The 25,444-nt window shown below is 48.3% G+C and overlaps 1 protein-coding gene across 10 annotated transcripts in view; it reads right to left on the minus strand.

The window, feature by feature from the left end:
* TNS1 (tensin 1) overlaps window positions 1–25,444 on the minus strand; it is a 194,043-nt gene that overhangs the window by 148,204 nt on the left and 20,395 nt on the right. For all 10 annotated transcript variants that reach the window (XM_074364276.1, XM_074364283.1, XM_074364280.1 and 7 more), the window contains one exon: window positions 15,014–15,051. In XM_074364276.1, the coding sequence (XP_074220377.1) occupies window positions 15,014–15,051 (38 nt within the window). The remainder of the gene's footprint in view (window positions 1–15,013; window positions 15,052–25,444) is intronic.

Consider the following 25,444-nt stretch of genomic DNA (forward strand, 5'->3'; position numbering starts at 1 on the left):
CACAAATAATTGAATAAATAAACAGAAGATAAGGGACAGTTCTTTACAGTAGAATTCCAATTAATAAATGTAGAAGGAATGATGGAAATAGAAAATCAAATAAACCCAAACAGGGACATTCTGCAAAATAATTGAGCAGTACTCTTCAGAAGGGCCAAAGTCACGGGAGAGAAAACAAGACTGAGGAACTGTCCCACCTTAGCATGGGCTGAGAGGTCATGAAAAAATGCAGAGTGGGATCTGAAACTGGATCCTGGATCTGAAAAGAGGTAGTAAAGGAAACACTGGCCAAATTCTACTAAGATCTGTAGATTAGTTAATAGCATCAGATCAATGTTAATTTCCTGGTTTTGATGATTGTGCAACAGTCCCGTAAGATGTCAACATTCAGAAAAACTGAGAAAAGGAATATTAGTACTCTTTGTTCCATTTTTGCAAATTTTCTGTAAGTTTAAAATCATTTCAAAATTTAAAAAAAATTTAAGTGGGTCTTAAAGAAGACCACAGATTAGGGGTTAAAATGATATTCAGAGGAGCGTTAAAGAATTAAGTCCTTGGGAGAGAAGAAGGATTCGACCTGGAAAGGTGTCCTCAGAATCAGACAGGGGATGTTCAGACTAAGAGGGCAGAAGAGGAAGAATGCAGACGGCTCAGGGAGCAGAGCAAACAGATCTGGCTGAGGGATAAGGTGACACACGTGGAATGCACGGGTATTCTAGCTCTGGAATCATCACCTGGAGAGACCCAGACTCGGCATCTAATGATAATAACCACGATGCCACCACCACAACCACAGCTGTCACAAATCACTGGCTACTGTGCACCAGGAGCTGAAAAGCACACTCCATATCTAGCTAATTTAGTTCTCCCCACAACCCTATAGGAAGGTTTTTAAGACCTGTTTTTGGATGAGAAACTGAGAATGGGGGCACTTCAGAAAACGGTCCAAGTTCATTCAGCTGTAAGCAAGGAAAGCAGGAAACAAATCCAGCTCTGACTCCTGAGCTCCCAAGTCTTAACACCAAAAAGACCTTCACTGCCTCCAATCCAAACTCCCTCCCTACAACACAAGATGGCTGCTGAGAGCTCACCATCTCACAAGACAGCCCAGTCAAGTGGGGACCACCCAATTGTCTTCCCTGGAGATCCAGGTAGGCTTAGTAAAGCACAACTTCCTCTATTTAACCTCACTGCAGCCTCTGTCCTGGGGCTCCATTCACAGGGGAGCCATGATGATAATTGCTGGTAATTATCTATTGCTCTAAACGCTTTAGACATATTCACTCTTTCAATTCTCACAATAATCTTAGGAGGCAGGGTCTATTTTTATGACTTTCATAGATCAGAAACCCAAGTCACAAAGAGACTAAGCAACTTGCCCAGTTACAGAGTTAGTGAGCGTTGAAGATGGAAAGTCAGACTCGGGGTCGGGGATGATCACCACACCACCTCCAGGTCAGACTCTCTCCTCAAGGCTCTCCCTGAGTCTGGGTTCAACTCCCAGGTCCCAGTTCCACCTGTATGAACACATCGCTCAACCATCGTAGCCTGTTTCCTCCTCTGTGCCCTAGAGGATTATACTAATGCCTATCTTTTAGTGGTGTTGTGAGGATTAGATTAAATGATCCTGTCTGTGTAAGGATAGAGGATCTTTGTAAACTGGAGACTAATGGTGGAATTCAAGCCAGTATGATTTTCGGAGTGCAGGAGAGGGTATTGGAGCTTTTCTGCGGCTACTCCAATCACACATGACCCACAAGTGACCTTCCTTCCCCGCTTCCTTGGACAGAACCTGGTTTGAACCCAGACACCTCTGGACACCCTCGCTTGGGTGCCCAGGTCCAGCAGGTGGAAACAGGCCAGGGGGTTAATCTGTGACTCACTCTGTGCTTTGCTCTGCCCCAGGACACACATACCCCTCTCCTCCTAATGGCCCCCCGCTAACATCCCATCTCGCCTGCCTGCTGGCTGCCAGGAACAATTGGCCAAGTCATTCATCAGCCAGGGGCCAAAACCCTCAGAGACAAGGGAGCAGGGGCCTCATAGGTTCCGGGTGGGGCAGAGCAGGAGGACATGGGACCAGGAGGAGACTGTGGGGGGCCAGCAGGTGACCACAGGTGGAGGAATCGATGAGGGGGAGGGGAAGGGAGTGTGGGCCATGGTCATTCTTGTGACTCTGGCCAGGCCTGCTGCCTGGTGGATTTCTGGGGCACTTCTCTGTTTGTTATCCTTGGGTCTCAGAGTAACAGAATAAGAGTTATCATCTATCGAGGAAGAGCCTATTACCTACCAGGATTTTACCTACATTTTCTCTAATCCTCACACCAACTTTGCAAGGTGGCTAATCCATATCAATGTCACCATTTTTATACCGATGAGGAAACCAGCCTCAGAGGTGGAGCAATTTGTCTGATAGAACAAAGCTCGTGTAAATGGCAGAGTCAAGATCCACCTGAGCCCACGGCCAGAGGGGCTCCACCTTCGCCAGGACATCTAGGCTCTGGCATCGGTTTTAGGTCAGTGGATTGAAAGGCTCAGAAGGTTAAGACTGAGTCATGGCCTACAGGGAGAGCCGAGCAGGGGAGAATCCTCAAGAGGCATCTCGGGGTCCTCCTTCAGGACCAGCAGCTCTCAGGCACAGGCAGACGCCCCAGGAGGGGAAGCCCACCTCACCCCCATTCTCCCTGCTTGGCCAGCTCCAGCAGGCACTGAAGACCACCCCAGCTAAAAGGGAGGCTGGCATGGACCAGGGGTTCAGGAGTCACCTGCCCTCCCAGGCAACTGATAGGACTTCTAACCTGCCCTGGCCCCCCTGCCCTCTCCTTACACCATAGACCCCAGCCTTCACCAGATCCCTCACACTCGTTCTTAGTGGGAATCCGTTGGCCTTTGTTCCCTCCTGCATGTTTCGCCACATGTCCTGTTTCAAGGAGACCCCAGGATTTCCCTCTACTGTCTCCCTCTCTGGCTCCAATTCTCCAGCCCCTATTTGCCCTTCTCTCCCTGCTCTGTGTTCCCACCCTCCCCCTTCCTAACTCCTACAGTCTGTCAGATGCAGCAAACCCCTGTGTAATGTTTACACAGCCCCAGAGTCAGAAACGCCAAAAAATATGAGACCTTTTGGGAGCCACATTCCAGGAAAATGAGAAGCCAGTCACAGCTCAGTGTCACTTTCTCCTCCAGCCTTGGGGGGAGGGGGGCACACTAACTGACTGCTTATGACACACTCCAGGCCTACTTATTAACCCCCAAAGGCCCTACACTCTCAGAGAGAGCGCTAGAAAGACTGGGGGGAGGGGTGGTTGTTCCAACTTCTTGCAATTTACTATAAAGCAGAGATAAAATGGCTTCCCACCCAAGACCTACCTCATCCTTGACCCCCACCTCAGGGAAAACAGAAGCCAGGAGAACAGAGGCCAGAGGAACCAGTGGCTTCCTGGAGGCCCTTGTCCAGTGGAGCTGAAGAGGAGTTTCCAGGGGGCAAACACACATTAGTCAGGTGCTATCAAGGGACCCCAGCATCAGAATCACTGGGGGTGTTAGATAATAATGCAGATCCATGGGCCCAAGCCAAGACTCACTGAACCAAAGCGAAGGGTGGCAGGAATATGCTTAATGGGCTCCCCAGGTGAGGCTGAGGCCCACTGACAGGTGATGCGAGGGACTGGTGACTCATGGCTCATCTCCTTAGAAATCAGAAAATGAACCACAGCAGCAGAGAGTAAAGGCTGAAGATGGAAAAGTAAGAAGTAAAAAGGTTTTGGAGCCAGACACTCAGGCCTGCTGGCTGCGTGACTGCTGCAAAACACTTCACCTCAGTTTCTCATTTGACAGTGTGACCAATTATATCTGCTTTATGTGTGGTTTTTTAAGGATTCAATGAGACGAGTGCCAAGCCACCATGCAGAGAACACTCAGTAAACAGTGGCTATAAACAAAGTGATTACCATGAAAAACCCTGTAAGAGTTAGAGAGAAAGTAGGTTCTTTGAAAAGGTCAACAAACTTGATAAGCTTTTAGTAGACTGACCAGGAGAGGAAAAATAAAAGAGAGAGAGAGAGAGAAGAATTAAATTACTACAATCAGAAATGAAAGAGAGGATATTATCACTGACCTCACAGACATAAAAAGAATTATGAAGGAATACTATGAACAATTGTATGGCAATTAGTCAGATCGCTAAGGAAACAGACAAATTCCTAGAAAGACAAACTACCAAAACTGACTTAAGAAGAAATAGAAAATCTGAATAGACAAATATATAACAAATAAAGAGATTAAATTAGCATCAAAACACTACACACAGAGAAAAGCCCATGCCCAGACGACTTCACATATGAATTCTACCAAACATTTAAAGAATAATCAGTATCAACTCTTCACAAACTCTTCCAAAAAGTAGAAGAGGGGCAAACACCTTCCAACTCATTCTATGAGGCCAGTATTACCTTTATATCAAAACCAGACAAAGACATTACAAGAAAATTAAAACTAAAGACCGATATCTCTTATGAATAGAGGTGCAAAAACTTTCAACAAAATACCAGAAACCAAATCCAGCAACATGTAATAGCAAGAATTATACATCATGACCAAACAGGGATATATCCCAGGAATGCAGTTGTTTTAACATCTGAAAATCAATTACTGTAATACACCATATCAATAGAATAAAAAACCAAAACCACAAGATCATCTCAATAGATACATAAAAAGATTTGACAAAATCCACCACCATTTCCTGATTTTAAAAATACTCAACAAACTAGAAATAGAAGGAAATGTCCTCAACGTGATAAAGGGCATCAGCTAACATACTTAATGGTGAAAGACTGCATGCTTTTCCCCTAAGATCAAAAGCAAGATAAGAATTTCCCCTCTTGCCACTTCTAGTCAACACTGTACTGGAGGTTCTAGCCAGGTAGTTAAGCAAAAAAAAAAAAAAGAAATAAAAGGCATTCAGTTTGGAAAGGAAGAAATACAACTATCTCTATTCACAGATGAAATGCTCTTGTATGTAGAAAATTCTAAGGAATCCATTTTAAAAACTACTAGAATTAAGGGGGAGGATATAGCTCAACTGGTAGAGTGCATGCTTAGCATACACAAGGCCCTGAGGTCAATCCCCAGCACTTCCTCTAAAAATAAAAAACAAATAAGTAAACCTAATTATCCTTCCCCCCAAAAAATTTTTTTAAAAACTACTAGAATTAATAAATGAGTTCATGAAGGTTGCAAGATAAATCTTCAGTATACAAAAATCAATTGTATTTCTATATATTGGCAATAAGCAATCTGAAAGTATAATTAAGAAAACAATTCCATTTAAAATAGCATCAAAAAGAATAAAATACTTATTTAGCCAAAAAAAAGTATAAAACTTTTATACTCTGAAAACTATGAATCAGTATGGAAAGTAATTTAAAAAGATATAAATAAATGGAAAGATATCCCACACTTACAGATCAGAAGACTCAATATTGTTAAGATGGCAATACTCTCGAAATTGGTCTACAGATCCAATTTAATCCTTACTACGATCCTAGTTGGCTGCTTTGTAGAAATTGATAGGTTGATCCTAAAATTCAAATGAAAACTCAAGGGACCCAGAATATACAAAACAATCTTGAAAGAGAAGAACAAATTTGGAAGACTCACACTTCCCAATTTCAAAACTTACTTCAAAACAACAATAATCAAATAGTGTGGCACTGGTATAAGGGTAAACATAGTCTTATTCCATTCTCAATGAAATACAGTAAAGAGTTCAGAAATAAACCCTCACATCTATAGTCAACTGATTTTTGACAAGGTTGCCAAGATCATTCAGTGAAGAAAGAATGGTCTTTTCAACAAATGGTTCTGGGACAACTGGATAGGCACATGAAAAAAAAGGATGCAGTTGAGCCCTTTCCTCACACCATATACAAACATTAACTCAAAATGGATAAAGACCTAATTGCAACAACCAAAACTATAAAACTCAGAAGAAAACATAGGAGTAAATATGACTTAAGATTTGACTTTAGCCTATGACACCAAAAGCACAAGCCATAAAAGAAAAAGATAAACAAATTGGACGGTATCCAGATTTTAAAACTGTATGCTACAAAGTAAAAAGACAACCCACAGAATGGGTAAAAAAATACCTCAAGCCACATATCTGATAAGAGATTTGTGTCCTGAACATATAAAGAACTCTTACAATTCAATAATGGCAAGGCAAATAACCTAATGTTTTTTAATGGGGAAAGAATTTGAGTAAACATTTCTCAAAAAAAGATATACAAATGACCATTAAGCACATAAAAAGATATTCAACATCATTGGTCATCAGGGAAATTAAATCAAAACCACAATAAGATATCATTTCATATCTACTAGGATGGATAAAATCAAAAAGTCAAATAATTGCTGATGAGGATGTAGAGAAATCAGAATCTTCATACATTGCTGGTGAGAACTTAAAATGGTGCAGCTATGTTATAAGTTGAATTGTGTGTCATCCCCCCAAAAAAAGATACGTTGAAGTCCTAATCCACCAGGACCTCAGAGTGTGACCTTACTTGGAAGTAGTGTCTTTACAGAGTTAAAGTGCGATCATTATGGTGGCTCTTAATGCAATATAACTGGTGTCCTTCTAAAACTTTGGACCCAGAGACAGACAGACACAGAGGGAAGAGGATAAGAATACACACATGGAAAATACCATGTGAAGACAAGATTAAAGTGAAGCATCTATAACCCAAGAAACACCAAAGCTCTCTACCGGAAGCTAGAAGAGGTGAGGAAGGATTCCCCCTACAGTTTTCAGAGGAGCATGGTCCTGCCAACACCTTGATTTTGGATTTCCAGCCTCCAGAACTATGGGACAATAAATTTCTGTTATTTTAAGTCAGTCTGTGGAACTTTGTCACAGCAAACCTAGAAAACTCACATAAACTACTTTGAAAAACAGCCTGGCAGTTCTTCAAAAAGTTAAATGTAGAGTTATGATATGACCCTGTCATTCCACTCCTAGGTTTGCATATCCAAGAGAAGTGAAAACATATGCCCACACAAAAACTTGTACGTGAATATTCATGGTGGTATTACTCACAATAACCAAAAGGTGCAAACAACTCAAATGTCCATCAGCTGATAAATGGATACACAAAATATGGTATACTGATACAACAGTATTATTTGGCCATAAAAAAGTATGTACCTTGAAAGCATGCTGTGTGAAAGAAGCCAACCCCAAACAACATACATTCTATTATTCCATTTCTATGAAATCTCCAGAATAGGGAACTATTCTGAAGAGACAGAAAGCAGATTACTGGTTGCTTAGGGCTGGGGCTAGGGCAGAGGGATTGAAGAGGGACAGTTAGGGTTTCTTTTCAAGGTGATGAAATGTTCTACTATTGACGGTGGCGATGGCTGCACAATATTGAATACACAAAAAAACACTGAATTGTATACTTGAAATGGGTGCACTGTATGGTATGTGAATTACATGTCAATAAAGTTGTTATTTTTTAAAAAGAGTAAGCTCTTGACTGCAGAAAGCTCTATTACACACTTGGCGCTGGGCCGGGTGCTCACCAAGTCAGCAAGGACAGAGATGGGTCTTCAGAAGCTGCAGACCAGCAGTTCTCAAATTCGGCTGCAAATTCACCTGGGAAGCTTTCATTTAAATCAACATTATTGAAATGTAATTTATATATAAGAAATGCATCCCTTTTAAGCATATAGTTCAGTGAGTCTGTCAAATATACATATATATATATACACTCTGGACAACCACCACCACAATCAAGATAAAGAGAATCTGTATCACTCTCAAAAAAGTTCCCTTGCACCCTTTTGCAGTCAATCTTTCCACCATACCCCCCTAGTTCCAGGAAACTACTAATCTGCTTTTTGTCATGATAGTTCTGCCTTGTCAAGAATTTCATTAAAATTGAGCCACCTAGCATGTACTCCTTTCCGTCTGGTTTCTTTCACTAAGCACAGTATTTCTGAGATTCATCCATGATGCTACGGGTAACAATAGTTCACTCATTTTTATTACCGAGTAGTATTCCACTGGACCTTTAGATCACAATTTGTCCCTTCACCTGTTTTTGAATATTCAGGTTTTTCTAGTTTGGGGCTATTGTGAATAAAACTGCTATGAATTTTCATACAAGCCTTTCTGTGGACATGTCTCCATTTCTCTTGGGTAAATACCTTAGAGTGGAATTGCTGGGTCAGAGGGCAAGTATGTTTACCTTTATAAAAGGAACAGTCAAACTGTTTTCCAGAAAGGTTGTACCAATGTACCCTCACAACCCTGGCTGCCACCTGCAAAAACCCCAATGCCCAGATCATGCCCCAAACCAGTGAAATCAGAATCCCTGGGGAGGAGGACTCAGGCATGAGTATTTTTAAAGCACCCTAGTGATTCTAATGTACAAACAACGTCTGGAAACCACTGCTATGGATCTCGGGGGCCCTGAGGCAAGCAAACAAGCAAAAGACATATTCGCCAGCGTGGTTTCCTCATTCCTCCTTGATAACGGAGAGGGAGAAGAGAAGAAAGGCACACGCAGGTATCTAGTCCTGCTTGACACCAGTGCCCTCAGCAAGCTTGGTTGGTCTCTCAGATTCTCCTCACCTTTTGTGAGTTAGAAGAAGGCAGGAGGAACACAAAATGATATTAGCAACTTTTTGACCACTAAATTTTGAGCTTGGCATTTTAGTTGGTTTTTCATAGAGCCCTACAGGATAAGTGTTAGTATAACTCCCATGTTACAGATGAGAAAACTGGGGCTCAGAGAGGTAAAGTACTTTGCCCAAAGTCACACAGCCAGTTATGGGTGTAGTCAGCATTTAAATTCAAAAGTCTGTCTCCAAGAGCAAAGAATTTAAACCCTCCGCTGGGCTTAGAGCAATGGATGGGTCTTGGGGCCAAGAACCTCCTCCCACTACCCGGCTATCCCGGTAGCAGGAGACCACAACAAGCCTCCAACACAACTGTGACAGGAGGCTGCAGGTGTGTTTATGAGAGAGCGGGAAAGGTGATGTGTAATGTGATTGAAAGATGGGGGTTAATTATGGGATTTCCTTTCCTTTCAAGCTTAAAGGATGGGATTTAAACCCCTCTGGTACAGGGAAGGAGACCAAGTTATAGCTGCCGCCTCCTCCCTTCACCCACTACTTCTCAACTCCCTGGGTACTTAGGGCAGGGAAGTGCCCAGCTGGGAGGAGGGCAGCAGAGAGCAAAAGGCTAAAAGCGAGGTGAGAAGGTTCTGCCCAGAGGCTGAGGTGCAGGCCTGCGCAATCTGCCTGCCCAGCAGCTACCTGGTCCTTTCATCTCTTATCTGACCTGGAATGGACACCAAGCACTTTGCTGGAAGGAGCTGCCCTTGTCAGCTGGGACTGCTATTTCAAAACAAGTGGGCAAATGAGGAGTGAAAAGAGGGTTTCTCAAACACACATGGGGGGTTAGGGGAAACTGGGAGTGGGCTCTGCAGGAACTCTCTGTACTATCTTTGCAACTTTTCCATAACTGTAAAACTACCACAAAATTTAAAATCTCCTTTAAAACAATAAATTAAAACGTAAATGAATACAATGTATCTGGAGGTTGTGGAACTGTATAGCAGGCACGTGAGGAGAAAAGCAAAACAGAAGAAAATCTGCTGTGTATATACACACCGTGCATGTGCTCAAATAAAGTGGAAGGCAAATCCTGGGCCGTTCATTTTAAATCCTCAACAGGAGAAAAACAATTGGGAACAAATAAGGACCCCTATGAGACATAAGGGTGGGGACTAAAGGAGGCTTAGAATTTGCTTCCTTCAAGAGATTTAGGGGGATGGCTGGAGAGTGGGGTTTCCATGAACTACAGTGAGCTGTCAGTGCCTGAACCAGCCCCTTCTCTCTATTCATCTGTTTCTCTGGCTCACGCTCACTCTTGGTCTACTCCTCTTCTCATCTGCTCCCCCTCCATCTATCCCAGGGCAGTGCCAGAAAGCCACTGTGCTAAGGTGCCCTTAGCCAAATTGGTTACCCTACCTGGGCCTCCCCATTGGATCTATAAAGTGGGGCTCTCTTACAGAACCGAGAAGGTGAAAGGAAATGTTTTGTGTATTACAAAGTTCAGTGGAGACACAGGTGATTAAATGTTCATGGCAGGCCTGTTCATAATAGCCCCAAATTGGAAATAACCCAAATGGCAATCAACAATGGAATGGATAAATAAATTGTGGTTAATTCACCTACGGGAGTACAACATAGCAATAAAAAAGAATGGACCACTGCCACTCACTAGAACACCGATGAGCCTCCCAGACATAATGCTGAGTGAAATAAGCCAGACACAAAAGTAAACATACTGCATGATTCAATTTATATGAAGTTCATCCACAGGCAAAACTAGCCTCTGATGGCGCAAGTAAGACTGGCAATTACCTGTGGGGGCTATTGATTGGTAGGGGAACATAACGGCTATTTCTGGGGTACTAGAAATGTTCCAGATCTTGATCTGGCTCATATGTATGTACAAATTTATCCACTTGTGTACTTTATGGTATATGAGTTATACCACCAACTAGAAAATGTAAACATCTAGATTTATTATTTGGAGCATCTCTGTGTCAGGAGGTAGGAGAGCTTTTTGAAGGGGAATTTTAAAATGGTTTCTCTGCTCCCTCTTTCCTGCTCCCATCCACCCATCAGCCTCTATCTCTACATAAGAACTTCTTGTTTCTCAACATTTCTTTATTCCACTCTTTTACTCATTCACTGGAACCTCTAATATGACCCAAGCACTATTCTATAAACTGAGGGCACAACGTATCTCTCAACCCTCGCAAGTGCAATAAACATGTGTTCAACACCTACTATGAGCTGGGCGCTAAGGCCCCTCCTCTACTGGTACTGAGCATTTTCTCTCAAGTAAGCCCAAGTGGCAAAGAACGGGGCATAGAATATCTGGGCTCCTTTCCAGTTTCACCTATGGTTCCAAGAAAGGAGAAGGTACCTACTATGTGCCAGTGTGCATTCAATCCTCTATAACCCAGCTCACACAGATGGAAGGCAGCAGGGGTAGAGTTCAAACCTGGGTATGTCTAATTCCTATGTCCCTGCCCTTCCCACCACTCTTGAGACCTCCCAAGAGCCAGATCAGTTTTGCTCTCTCTCTGGAAGTCTGTGGTAGTCCACCTCCAAATGGTCCCAATGATTCTTGCCTCCAAGTATTCGTGTCTTTATATAGGTCCCTCCCACACTCAGTGGGGCTGACTTCGGTAACCAATAGTATATTGGAGAAATAGTGTTTGTCTTCCAAGGGTAGGATATAAAGGACATGTGGCTTCCACCTTGTTCTTTCTTGAATCACTCATTCTGAGGAAGCCAGCTGCCATGTTGTAAGGACACGCAAGCAGCCTGATGGAGAAGTCTGTGTGGCAAGAAACTGAGACGTCCTGCAAAAAGCCAGCCCCAATTTGCTAGCCACATGAAAAAACCAACTTGGAAGAAGATCCTCCAGCCCATCAGGCCTCCAGATGACTACAGCCCCAGCTGACATCTTGACTGCCACCCCATGAGAGACCCGAGGCCAGAACCAGCCAACTAAGCCACTCCCAAGTTTCTGACCCACAGAAACTGTGTGTTACTGCTTTAAGCTACTAAATTTAGGGGTAATTTGTTATACCGTATTGTGACATATAAATAACAGAGCCCCTCTCAGAGCTATGGGTTCATGCTGCAGGAACAGTCTGGAAGGTGATATGTGTAAGTATCCAGAACCAGTCACTTTCTAGATGGGTGGCCAGAGTGAGCTGAATTTGAGAGGACAGGAGAGGATCAACATCAGCAAGAAACCCCCAGTGTAGGAGAGAAGAACTGAGAAATAAGAGACCAAGCAAAGCAGAAATCCTGGCACCTTCTTCCCTAGAAATTTCTCACACACTTCATCTAACTCAGTAAATGGAACCACATGTACCGGTGACTCTGGCCAAAAACCTGGGAGTCATCCTTGAGCCCATTCTCTCTCGCACCCAACATCCCATCCACCAGCCAGGCTCTGGGCACAACCCAGAATGCATCCCAGGCTTGGTCCCTTCCCACTGTCTTTCCTGTGAGCGCCTTGGACTAAGCCACCAGCCTCTCTCACCTGGGCAATATCAGCTGCCTCTTGGCCCATCTCCCTTCTCCTACTCTTTGGACTGCTCAAGGCCAGAGTGGCCTTCTCAAAGTGGAAGCCAGATCATGTCTCTCATGCTCAAAGCTCTCCAGCACTCGCTAGTCTCCAGCCACATGGCCTTCTTTCAAGCATGACACACTCATCTCACCTCAGGGCCTTCGCACTGGCTCTTTCAATCTCAAATCATCACGTAATATCACTGAGGTCTCACTTCACACAACACTTCCTTGGAGGAGTTTTCCTGGGCCACTCAGCTTAATCACTCTCTAACCTACCACCCTAGCTCATTTCCTTCATAACTTGTTTGCCTATTTACTGTCTATCCTATTAGAATGTCAGCCCCATGAGGGTAAAGGCCTTCTCTGTTTTGTTCACCAATAATAGTGTCTGGAACTTGGAAAGAGCTCAAAAAAAATTTGTTTAATGCATTTTGATGAGGCAGGAGGATGGATGAGAGGACCTTCAAGTTCAGAGCTCTGCTGTGTGTTCTAGGGCTCACATCACCCTTTCCCTGCAGGAGGAAGAGGCAGGGCGGGAGTAAGAGCTGTGGTTTCAGGGGAGAGACTTGCCAGCTGGGTGGAGCTCATACTACCAGTGGGTCTCATTTCCTACAGAGGAAAATCCTACAAAAAGCCCCATCTGTCTGTCTGACCACTGCCCTGCAAGTCCACCCCCTTGCTCTGGGTTGGCCTTCCTGGCTGAGTACAACAGGGTTGCTGTAGCCTGGTGCATTCCGACCCCCAGCATATGTGCGAATTGCCAGACAGGCTACATCCCCAAGAAGTCAACTTGGGCATCCCTCTGCCTCCACACAGGAGGCTGCTGTACAACAAAGAGCCACCTTCTGTCACACCTCTCAGCCTCTCCAGACTCCCCACTCACCCTACTCAGATCCTTCTCTAACTGTATCCACTGCTGCAAGAGATGAAAGGCAGAGGTGGAAGTGCAGGTAAGGATCAAGGAATGTCTGTCCATAGGCAAGAAAGAGCATTTAGAAGGAAGCACAAAGGCCCAAGGACAGAGATGGGTGAGGAATTATACTGTGAGACCTTAGGAGAGTCATTCAACCTTTGGGTGCCTCGGTTCCCTTATCTGAAAAACAACGGGCTCTTTCGGCCTGTTTTATGCTCTGATAGAATTAAAAGAATAAAATCAGATAATGCATTGAAGTGCTTTCTAAGGCCTACAGCACTGTACAAATGTCCATTGTTATTGAGAGAAGCAGGTGCAGGAAGGGGGTGGGGTAGACTGAGGAGGAGCAAGAGCACTGGAAGGTTCTGAGGTTAAGGGTGGAAAACTCTGCTCTGGATGAAGAGAACCAGGAGGGAGATGGAGGGAGAAGCAGAAACTCACTCCCCACCTAGGGAAGAAAAGGCTGAGGGAGTCAGAAAAGCAGACAACAACAGAAGGGGCAGGAACTGTCCAGATGTGGCCACCATGAGCTGGGCCCTTTGCACTTCTGTTGGGAGAACAGACTTTCCAGATGGGGAGACACTCCCAGCAAAGCTGTGTACTTCACTTGAGCAAGGTCACACAGGAGAAAGTGGATTCCTCTCAGACCTGTCTGCTCCATCAGCACCCTTCTCCAGGGTGACACTTGACCCTCAGAGCTACTGATTGATAACAGTCAATTACCTGCTGTGTCTCTGAGCACCTATGGTGTGTCACACACATTAACCCAACTCATCCTTATAACAATCTTGTCTTATTCCCAAATCCTGGAGAATGAAACAGAGGCTCAGAGACATTACATGACTTACCCAAGGTCATCCAGCCAATAAGATGCAGAGCATGAGATGTACCAGACACTGGGGCTCAACTGCTCAAAGTTCCTTTTTGAAGTATTCTCCCCCCCAACCCCCATTCCACTCACTGAACTGAACAGCAAAGGTAGGGGTGAGAGGGCAGGGAGGATATTAGCAACAATGGGGGACAGTGCAGAGACTGGCTGCATAGGAAAGGTTAAGGCAGGGCATTTCCACCTCCAGGGAGCTGAGCGCATCTGACAGAACAATTTCCTTCCCAAATGATTCATCACAATCCATCTTGGTGTCATCCCTCCCTCCCCCTGCCATCCCTTTACTCCAAGAGGCTGCCACCAGCTGATCCATCACTCCTCTGTCCAGGCCTGAGAGGATGCATTAGGGGACCAGCCAACCTGGCCAACCAGGACCCAGCAATCCCTCTGGAGGCTTCTTGCCTCCGTTTTCCTCTCCCACTAAGACAAGCCAGGAACCACTGACAGAGAAACTGAGGACCAAACTGGGACCCCCGCCAATAAAGAGAGTGGGATGGTTGCTTAGGAGGTTCCAGGCCCAGAGCGACCCTGACCTCTGACCTTTTTCAACTTCACCCCCTCCCCCCACTCCTACCCATCCCCTTCGCCCGCCCTCGAGGTCCTACGGCTGTGGCCCCATCCCGCGTTTTCCTTTGCTGGCCAAATCCGGCGGACTAGGACTCTGCGCGGCCCACAGGGTAATTGAAATGCACCCCTCACCCCCTCCATATCTCCACCCGCCTAGAGAACTAGGGGAAATACCTTCAAAGGCCCTTCTCCCGGATCTCGGTCCCCACCAGCCACCTCCAGTAGCCGCAGAGACAGAAAGCCGCGCCCCCCATGCCCCTCGCTGCGCCCCTCCTCCCACTGCCCACCGGCCCTCGCCTTCACCTTGACCTGAGCCCGCTCCTGGGCCCAGAAGCTTTGCATAAACAAAGAGAGAAGGAGGGGACGATCAGGGCACCGCCTCGGCCCGCCGTCGCCCCAGCTCCAGTCCCGGCACCCCAAGATAGTCTCGTCCCCAACCCCGCCGCGGGGCCAGCCGGCCCACAGCCCCTTACCTTGGCCTGGCATTTCCGATGACAGGAGAAGCTGCAGACTGCAAGAGGGCGAGACACAGAAAGAAAGTTTAGCCGCGAGGTATGAAATGGAAACTCCGGCGAAATCTCCTCCCACCCCCGCCCGCAACCCGCGCTCGGGAGGGAAGGAGGGACGGAGCGAAGGAGGGAAGGAGAGAGGAGGGGGCGGGGGGCTGCCGCAGCTCCTCGAAGCCTGCGGGGCGGGAACGCTGGAGACTGTGGACCCGCGGGGCCCGGGGAGGCGCCGAGCCCCCATTGCCCGAGCCCCTCCGGCGGGCGCGGGAAGGTGGGAGGAGCAGGGGGAGAGCCGCGGACCCACTCGGCCTCTGGATCCTTAACAGGGGCAGAGGTGGCCAGGACCCAGGCCCTTTGCCAACCGAGCAGGGAATAGCAAGGACTAAGGGGACCTTCCCTTACACACTAGACAGTCAGCCGGCACCCGGGAACCACGATCACACTTACTCCCCCTCCCACCCCAGAGAGATACACAGACCCAATTCATGATCCAGGGGAGGCCCGGTGCACACACACATACATATTTACATACATATACACACACACAGACACTCACCAAGAACCATTTACGTCCACACACTCGTCCATACGTGCACACAGAGCACATACAGCCAGCCTCACAGACGCACACACAGGCCAAGAAGAAACCTCTGACTTGGGGTCACTAGCACACACACGTTCATGGGAGACCCTTGGAGTACAGCCTGACAGACTTGTGGACACAGACTCACAAACTTTGTGTTGAAACACACACACACGCAAACACACACACAAACACACATACACATGACTTGCTCCGCCCTTCCACTAACAGAAGCTGGAATCAAATTTCCTATGGGGTTCCCTCAGCCTGGAATGTCCCAGTCCTGCCCACCCTACCCCTAGGGCCCTCACCCAGGAGTTTGGTGGCCCCCTCCCACCAGGTCCTGCAGCTAGGGTGAGGGGGTCCCCTAATAAGAGCTTCTGCACTGGCTTGACCTTATGGATTGCCCAGGGCTGGCTGAGGCAGGTGGGCCGGGGCACCTGTGAAAGAACAGCCCTAACCCCAAATCCTCACAGCTCCGGGCCACAGTCAGCTGCCCTGCCTCTTGGATCTACAGTCTCCCCATCTCCTTTCCAACCAGATCCCCAGTGGAACACAGAAAGGGAGACAGAGGCACAGATGGAGGCCCCAGGGCTCCCTGCACTAAGCCTGCTGGTTTGTCTGTGGAGTAGGGGTCAGGAGACACCGGGAGGCACACTGGGAGGAGTCTGGGATGTGACCTTGGCCGGATCTTGTTCTCCCAGAACCTAGTTCTGGCCCCAGCTCAGGCCTGTGACTCAGCCAGTGCTGAGCAAGGCTTTCCTGACCCCACCAGCCACACAGCCCAGCTCAGGGACTTCTCCACCGCCGGCCACCCAAGTCAAGTCATGCCCCTCTGTCTAGCCTTTCTGCTTCTCTCTCACTGCCCCACCACCAGGTGGCAACTCGGCTCCTAAGGGTGTGTCCACTTTGACACCAGCAGCCTTCCCAGCCCCACCCACTATGTCTTCTTTTCTGGCCATGGAATGTGGAATTGAGAAAGCCTCAGGCCATGTGGCCTGAGCTTGGAAGGCCCTCCCAGCCAGGCAGGCGCCCCACTGGGCCACTGCCTTCAGACTAGGGGAACCTTTCCTCTCCCTCTGCTAATCAAATGCTGGGTCTTCAGGAATAAGTCCTGGCCCCTTCTCTCAAGGCCTCTCTCACTGTTCCCTACCTCCTTGAAGGCGTCACTACAGAGTGCACGTTTCCTGCCACCATCTTGGTTCCTACAGCTATGGGCTCCTTCAAGGAAGGGAACTCCTGGCTTGGTCTCTATCTCCCTCTGTATCAAACACACACATACAGAGGACTTAGCACACAGCAGAGGCTTGGTAGATGTTTGCTGAGTTGACCTGACTGAAGATCATGCCTGAATTTTATTTTCACCCCCATTTAATCATCCCCACCCCACTCTCGGCCTTTTCCTGAACCACAACCCTCCTCTCAATGTCTCATATTCAATCAAAATCCATCCCTATGTGTCCACTCCAGGCCTCCCAACCGTAGTTGTAGACACTAGGAGCACAGTGAGAGCCAGGACTCCCATCTTCCTCCAGCATCATAGTTCATACTCCTGATGTTCACAGAATGTACCAAGATCTTTCCTACCTTGGGGCCTTTGCACTTGCTTTTTGGGCTGCCTGGAACACTCTCTCTCACCCCAGCTCTCCATTGTTCACCCAACCATATCCTTCTTCTACTTCTAGAATCCACTGAAAGCCATCTCTTTCCCTGACCATCCAAATTACAGTAGGCTCTCCCATCATTCTTTCTCAGCAGCATCCTAATAAAATTCTGTTAGCGCAGCTCACAATCTCAAGTCATCTTGGATAATTCCTGCTCCCTTATATATAGTACATCTCCCTACGCTAGATTCATGAGGGCAGAGAGTATGCCTGTCTCATTCACACTGTATCCCCAGCAGCTAGAACAGTGTCTGCTCCAGGCCCACAGCACCAAATAGCACCTATGTGAAAATTAGAAAAAGTCCTACCCTCTGAGCAGACCAACCTGGTGGACACACAACTGAGTACAGTGTCTTTGTGAGAATGGCAAGAAGATGCCCTTTCTCCAGGTGGACCCAGCCCTGAATCTGAATGCATGGCTTGGTAAGCAAGGCATGGGCTGATTCCAGTGCTCTTGCAGGCGGCCGGGCGCCCTTGGCAGTGAATGGCCTACATGACTGTTCAGGGCAGCCCTGCCTGTCACACAGTGGGCAGACACTCAGTAAACGCCCTTGAGTGGAGGGCAGATGGGGAAATCATCGGGCAAGTTCAGTACAATGTGCTGAGTGCTCCTACGTGCTGGAATGCAGAGCCTGTCCTTGAAAGCTCTACAGCGGGGAGCAAGGAAAACTGCCCCCAGCCCCCAGCCCAGAAGACAGCTCAGCAAACTGAATTCAAGTGGCAGGTTCTAAGCAGCGCAGGCATGGCCAAGCCCCCATGGATTTTTACACCTTTAAAATCACCTGCTCCCAACTGCAAGGAAACCCTCTTGCCCCGAGTCCCCTCCAGGGAAGGCTCCTTTGCAGTCTTAGTCACCTGTCTCAGGTATTCTCCCATAGGGCGGTATTTCCTACTCTCTAACTTGCATCCCTCTTGCTGCAATTTAAAACATGCCATTTGGTTGGCTTCTCACTTCTAGTTTAACGGCACATTCAACTGTGTTACAGAAAGGAAAATTGCGGCATCCAGCCTCCAAGGTGGCCCCCAGTGTGACTGGCCTCCTGGTGTGCACATCCTCCTGCAGTTCCCTCCCACAGTGCACAGGGCTGTTTGATCGGCTATTGCAGAATTGATGGTAGATGGCTTCTCAACCAAGTTACTGGTGGCTTCAGCCTTCATCTCCTGAATCACTCACTCTGGGAGAAGTCAGTTACCATGTTGCGAGGGCATTCAAACAGCCTTGTAGAGAGGGCCATGTGGTGAACAGCTGAGCTCTCCTGCCACCAGCCAGCACCAAGTTGGCTGGCACACAACTGAGGCACCTTGGAAGTGGAATCTCCTGCCTCTGTCAGGCCCTCAGATGACCACAGCCCTGCCTGATATCTTGACTGCAACTTCAGGAAACACCCAGAGTACATGGGCAAACCACCCAGCTACCTGGGCAAATCTCCACTCATGAATGCCCAACCCACAGAACCTATATGAGAGAATAATTTTGTGTTTATTTTAAACTGCTAAGGCTTGGAGTAATTTGTTACACAGTTACAGCTAACAAATACAGAAACCAGAACCAGAAATATAGGATCCCTCAGAAAGCAAGAAGCCAAAGGCTGATGCTGAGAATCGAGACCAGCTGCCGTCCCCTGGGTCCTTCCCTGCTCCCTGCATGTTCCTCCCTGTAATTCCTTCTTCCCTTTCCTTACCCTACTAAGTAACTAGTCATCCAAAGAGGCTGTTGAATCTCAGCCTTCCTCCCTGACCACTGCACCAATTCAGACCAATTATCCTTCCCTGGGCCCCATCTACCCACCAGCCTTGTCCCCCTTCAATCCACAGAGTCACAGGCCGTTCTCAGGTACAAACTGATCACATCATACTCCTGCTTAGAACTCTTTGTCCAGCTCCTCAGCACACTTATAAGACCTTGCATGACCTGGTCTTGCCTCCACCTCCAGCCACTGCCCCTAACAAGATCTGTTCCTGCAGCATCAAACTCTTCAAACAGACTCTGAGTCTACAAGGTGCAGGTCTGGAATGGTGAACTCCTATACATCCTTCAAAGCACAGCTCAAAATGTCCTTCCCTGGATAATAAAGCATTCAAAAATGGCCCCTCTCTTCTCTGTGCAACTAGAATCCTCAGCCCACCACCCTTGGAAAGCTCTTGCCAGCTTGAAGAACTAAATATTCCTTTGATTTGTTCTCCCCCACATTCAACTGCTTCTTGAAGACAGAAAGGGAGGTCCTGAGGTGCTGTTCAACTCTGCAGCTTTTTATACTGTCCCTTCCCCTAGCACTGGGTCAGGTATATAGATGGGGCTCAATAAATGTGGAGTAAATTTCAAACTGGAAAAATTCTCCCCACCCTAAACCCCCTGGATCGGGGCTGACATTCTGGGACAATAGAAAAGACACAAGTAAGGGTGGGTGAGCCCCGCTGTTCAGCTCCACTCTCTGCTGGGAGAGGGCAAGTAGGGACCATAGTCACTCTTCCCAAGTGCTTCAGGACAAACACCATGTATGATCAAGCCTGGTGAGGGTTGGGAGCACTAAAGGAGTTCACTGATCCTTCATCCACTCACGCACTGGTCCTGCTCTCCATCTACCTGCTTACTTACTTGGCTACATGTAGACTGGCTCTCAGCTCAGATGCAGGTCATGCACCAGCTCTGTGATCTGGGGCAAGTTACTTAACTACTCTGAGCCTTCATCTCCTCATGTACAAAATAGGGGTAATAATAGCACCTACCTCGCAGGGTTGTTGCGAGAATTAAACAAATTAATATACGTGGCCAGCCCAGAGCGCACTTCGAAAAAGACCTGGGTCCTAGTCCTAACTGCTAGCATAGCTGTGTGACCTGATGCAAGTCATTCCCCCCTCTCTGAGTCTTAATTCCTGCTTAGAGAATAACACGGTCAACTGGCAGTCTCCAAGGTAGATTGGGCCTGCACCCTTGCCTTCATTAGCTGGCCCAATATTTAAAACTCAAAGATGTCTTTAATTAGCTGGAATGCCTTTCAGCAGATCAGCTCTTTCCAGATCCCTTGGACCCTCACCATGGCCTACTGTCCACACTCATTTGCCTGCTTTCCCCTTGAATGCGCTTGCATTTCCAACCCCTGAAACAGATGGTCTCCAAGCCCTCTTCCAGCTGTGAGAGCCTGTGCACAAGCTCTTACAGTCACCACCCACCACTTCCTCCCTCCAACCAACAAAGTGGGGAACCCAGGTTCCAACCCTGAAGACATCTCAGGTTGTTGAGGAAACATCCAGCTGACAAGGATACCCACTCCACAGGGTACCATTCCTCATTTCAGGGTGACAAGGGCAGGAAAAGCCCAGCTTCCCCTTCCTGGCACCCTTTGCTGCCTAAGCCCTCTCTGGACACACATCTCAGGATCAACCCCACCTGAGCAGATGGTGGCTTTCCCCCCACAGAAGGCCAGTGACCCTGCAAGATGATGCCCTCTGGGGAAGGACCCTGTCAAACCAAAGCGCCATGGAGCTCCAGAGGCCCCACCTCTGCCCCTAGGTGTTAACACTGCCTCCGTGCAGCAGGGCCCAGCCGGTGGCCTGAGACGGAGCCAAAATCCCATATTGGGGAGGGGTTCATGGATTACCTGCAGGGGTGGAGCACCGTACCCCCAACCCCAGCCCTTGGCCAACTCCCGCCTCGCTGGGCTGCCGGTGCTCTGTCCTGGGGTGGCTTCCTGCCTCTCGGGAACACAGGAAGCCAACATTGTTGGGATCTAAATGGCCTTTTCCTCCTGGCCTCGGGTCGGAAAATGAGCACATAGCCTCAGTGTGCACCTGACCCTGGCGATAACTGCCTGTGTGCCTGGCCGGCCTCCACTCCTTCCCCGACTGGCAGAGACAACTTTCCAGCTGCCCACCTGCCCACCGGGCCTCTCAGGTCTTCCCTGCCTTGCTAATCTCCACTGCCTGGCTTGGAGGTATGTGATGGGTTTATATTAGGTGTCAACTTGGCTAGTCCACAGTACCCAGATATTTGTTTAATATCATTCTAGATGTTTCTGTGAATGGGATTTTTTTGGATGAGGTAAAAATTTAAATCAGTAGATTTTGAGTAAAATACATTACCTGCCATAATGTGGGTGGGCCTTGTCCAATCAGTTGAAGGCCTGAAGAATAAAGACTGATTTCCCCAAGCAAGAAAGGAATTCTGCCAGCAGACTGCTTTTGGATTTGAACTGCAACTCTTCCCTGGATCTCCAATCTGACAGTCTGCCCTGTAGATTTTGGACTTGCCAAGCTTCCACACTCAAATGAGCCAGTTCCTTAAATATTTGTCTGTCTACCTACCTACCTACCCCTCTTGCTGGTTTTGTTTCTCTGGAGAACCCTAATGCAAGATATCTCTGGGGGTGGTCAGGGGCAGTGGGTACAATGTGGCTCTGATGTTGAAGCAGGAAGAAACCTTCTAGATCATCCTATCTAGTGGTTTTCAAACTTTTGTTTTTGCAGCTAAACTCCTGCAACTGCCTCCTCTTAGATGGAATCTCAGTGATATTGATTGGCAATTATTGAATGCTTGCTGTGTGCCAGGATCTGTCCTGAGCACTTCATGGGTATTATCTCAGGTAATCCCCACAGTAACCTGAGGAGGGAGGTTTGCTATGTGACCCATTTTAAAAGTGAGATAACTGAGGCTCAGAGAGGGGAAGCAATCTGCCTAAGTCCTCACTAGTAAGAGCTGGGATTTGAATCTAGGATGTCTGAGACAACTGCAAAACTGCCACACCAGCCGGCCTCCTAATATATTTAACTCCCAAAACCAGAGCTGCCCTGATTGAAGTGGGCAGGGTTTCCCTGGCCCTAGATCCTTAAGACTGCTCTCAGATTTCCCCTCTTCTCTACCCTCTCAGATCCCTAAAACACCTTCAAAGAAACTTACAGTTTCCCTGCAACAGTTAGAACCTGTGCCCTAGTCCAACCCCTCATTTAGAGAACCAGGAAAACCAGGCCCAGAGAGGTTAAGTGTCTCACCCAACGTCACACAGCCATGCAGGGGCCAGCCAGGACTAGAACCCAGGGTCCTCCCACTCTAGCAGGCTCTTTGCAATGACTCCAAGGAGGTCCTCAGATGCAGTAGAAGCTGGGATCCCCAGTGGAGAGGAGAAGACTCCCTGAAACAAGGTTTCCCCAAATACAGCCAATGAGGGCTTCTGGTAGGCTTGTCCCATGAAGGGCTGAATCCTCTTCCCCAGGTGCATCCCACCCTGGGGAAACTGCAGGTGACGGCCTTTATCTTCCAGGGTGACCAGGGGCATTGAAAAGGGAAACACTCTAAATCTGGGCCCCCATTCAGATCCAGACGGCAGCCCTTGGGCTCTTGAGCTGGCATTCTGGTCTCTTCCCTTGGGTTTCAGCCCGGCAAGAGGCTAAGGCCTTTGGGCAAGGCCCTAGACTCCCTGGAGCACTGCCCCCAGAGACCTGTGAGAAACCCATGTTTCAGCTGAGGAACTCCTACACATCCCTCAAGACCCAGCCTACATATGCCATCCCTGCTGAAGCCTGACAGGAAAATCTCTGCTGAGTCAGAGACAGCCTTTCACACACAGCTCTGTGCCAGCTTTGCCACCAGGCCCTGTAACTGTTTAATAGCATGTCTGCTTCCCAGGTCAGGGGTTGAATCTTGGCACCAGTATCTGGCCCAGCATCCAGCCCAGAGGGGCTTGGTTCATGACTGTCAGATGGGTGCACACATGCACACAAGCGTGGAGTGGCAGCCTACGCTGGGAGGGTTACCAGACTCTACAGATGCCAACAAGGGAATTCTCCAGGCTCTTCCATGGTCTGGGCCTCAGGGGACATTCTTGCTCTAGCCCTTTATCTATAGATGAGGAAACTGAGGCCTAAGCAGTGAAGTGATTTATCTGAGGTCACACATCCTGTGAGCAACAGGGCTGGAAATAGAGGCTGGGCCACTGACAAAGGCCTTGGGCTTCTTCTCCCATGGTCTCCCCACAGGGAGCCTTGGTCCTGACACTCCTGCCCGTTTTACAGCCACACACAGAACCTTCGTGCTCCTCACAATCACCACCTCAGAGATGAGGACAAGGTTGATTACTAAGCGCGTGGTACGCAGGAGGAAGCAGGCTCAGTGCCAGAGAAGACCAGCTGAGGTCTCACGGCGACCTCTTTTCCTATATGTCTGTCACGCTTACACCCGCATGTCCACCCACCTTGGTTCTTTGCCTCAGTCGCCTTTGAGTCTCCAGAACCAGGACTAGACCCCAGGTTCCTTGAATTCCTTCTCCACCCCATCTTCCACCCCACCTCCTTCGGCCATGTTCCATTAAACGGTGAAATGCAGGAGAGTGGGACCTATGGAGCAGGGCAGCTGGTGAGAGATGGACAAATACCCCATTCTCTCTAGATCTGGGAAGGTGTCCTCACTGCCCCTGCCTGCAGCAGAAGTTCCCTCAACATTGCAAGCCCCATGGAGACCGAATTCAGGGCCTTGACATTCGACCTAGAACCCCCAGCCATTAATCCAGGCTGTAGTCCGAGACTTAAAGACCAGAAGAGGAACCAGGGAGCATAGCACACCCTTTGGGTTGGGCTTGGTGAATAAAATATGGCCTGGATTTTAGTCCACAATTGCCCTCTCAGCCAGGGAACAGCCTGTTCAACACACCTGGTGGCCCTGCATGGATGGAGGGAAGGATGGATGGATGGATGGATGGATAAGGGGTCTGTTCATCTCATGTCATCACAACCTTCTGTTTCCAAAGCACAGAGGGTTGGTCCACTCCTGTATCTCCCACCAGCAAACGCAGTGGCCCCAACCCTGCTGACAGACCTGTTGCCCCCAACCCTCTTGCTGGGGGTGCACATATGGCCTGTAGAAGAGCCAGGAGTCTTCTGTCCTCCCTTGCAGGGCCGGGGGCCCCTGGTCCTTCCGTGGCCCAGTCCTGACACCTGGTGGTGCCTCCGGAGAGTAGCCCTGGCATTCTTCCTGCAAACTCACCCAGAGCTGCCAAACCAGCCTGGCAGCCACTGGCCATGGGCCCTCCACTCTGGTTCACACTAGCAGGAACGGGCTCCAAACCAAGTAAGACCAGGGTCATCCCTGCTCACCTTGGGAGCCTTCCATTCACGTGGGGTCAAATCCCCTCCTGAACCGAGGCCTTGAAGCCAGGTCATTTGCAGAACCTAGGACCACAGACTATCACAGAGTGTGTGGCCAGAGACCTGCCCAAGGTCACCCAGTGAATATGTCGGAACTTCCCTCTAACCCCAGCCCCTATAAGAGCAGCATTGAGGGTCACTGGGATGAAGGGAAAGCACACTGAATTAGGAAGGAATGGGGAGATGGCCAGGGGCTAACCTGAGCAGGTTCAGGGGACAGGGTGGTGTGGAGGTGGTGATGCAAGCAAAATGCAGAACCCTAAGCAACGTCTCCCCGGCTTATTTCCAGCTCCCACCCTAAACCACCACCTATCCCAGCCAGACGTCTTGGGGGGAGGATGCCACCTTGTGGCTAATGTTGGTATTGCAAAAGTTCCTGTTTGCCCCCTAAACTCAGTCTGGGTGACCCAGCCCTGCAGTTAAGGACCATAAACCTCTGCCCTTAGCTGTACCTGGAACATCTCCCACATTCACATTCACACACACACACACTTCTATCTACTCACTCCAACCTCCAACACCAGCTGAAACTCCCTGTCTAGGAAGCCCTCCCACCCCCAGAGTTTGCCACAAGCTGGAAACACTACTCTGACCCAGACAGCTGTGTGCCTTGGCAAGAGATTTAGCTACTCTGAGCCTCAGCTTCCTTATCTGTAAAACAGAGATGACCCCAGCACCTCCTGGATGCCATGAGCATCTCAAGAGATCATGTGCAGGAGTGCTTTCATACGAAGTGTTTTATTCATTGTTCACTAGGCTGTGATGCCCAGCTTCCCAGCCCCACCAGGATTTGGGCATGAAGGGAAGGAAGAGGGGAGAGTTCTAGCAGAGAGACATCCATGAGTAAAGGCTTCCGGCAAGAAATGTCCTGGCCCTTTGGCATATTGTATATATTTGGCATATTCGAGAAGTGTGCAAGGTGTAGCTTGTTTCACTATGGCCTTGGGGGCTGGAGGACATGGGTCAGAGAGCTCGCAATGGGTGGACTGCCAGGCCATGCGGCCGCAGGAAAGGGTC

The sequence above is a fragment of the Camelus bactrianus genome, chromosome 5 (genome assembly GCF_048773025.1).
Source record: "Camelus bactrianus isolate YW-2024 breed Bactrian camel chromosome 5, ASM4877302v1, whole genome shotgun sequence".
In the NCBI taxonomy this organism is placed as follows: domain Eukaryota; kingdom Metazoa; phylum Chordata; class Mammalia; order Artiodactyla; family Camelidae; genus Camelus; species Camelus bactrianus.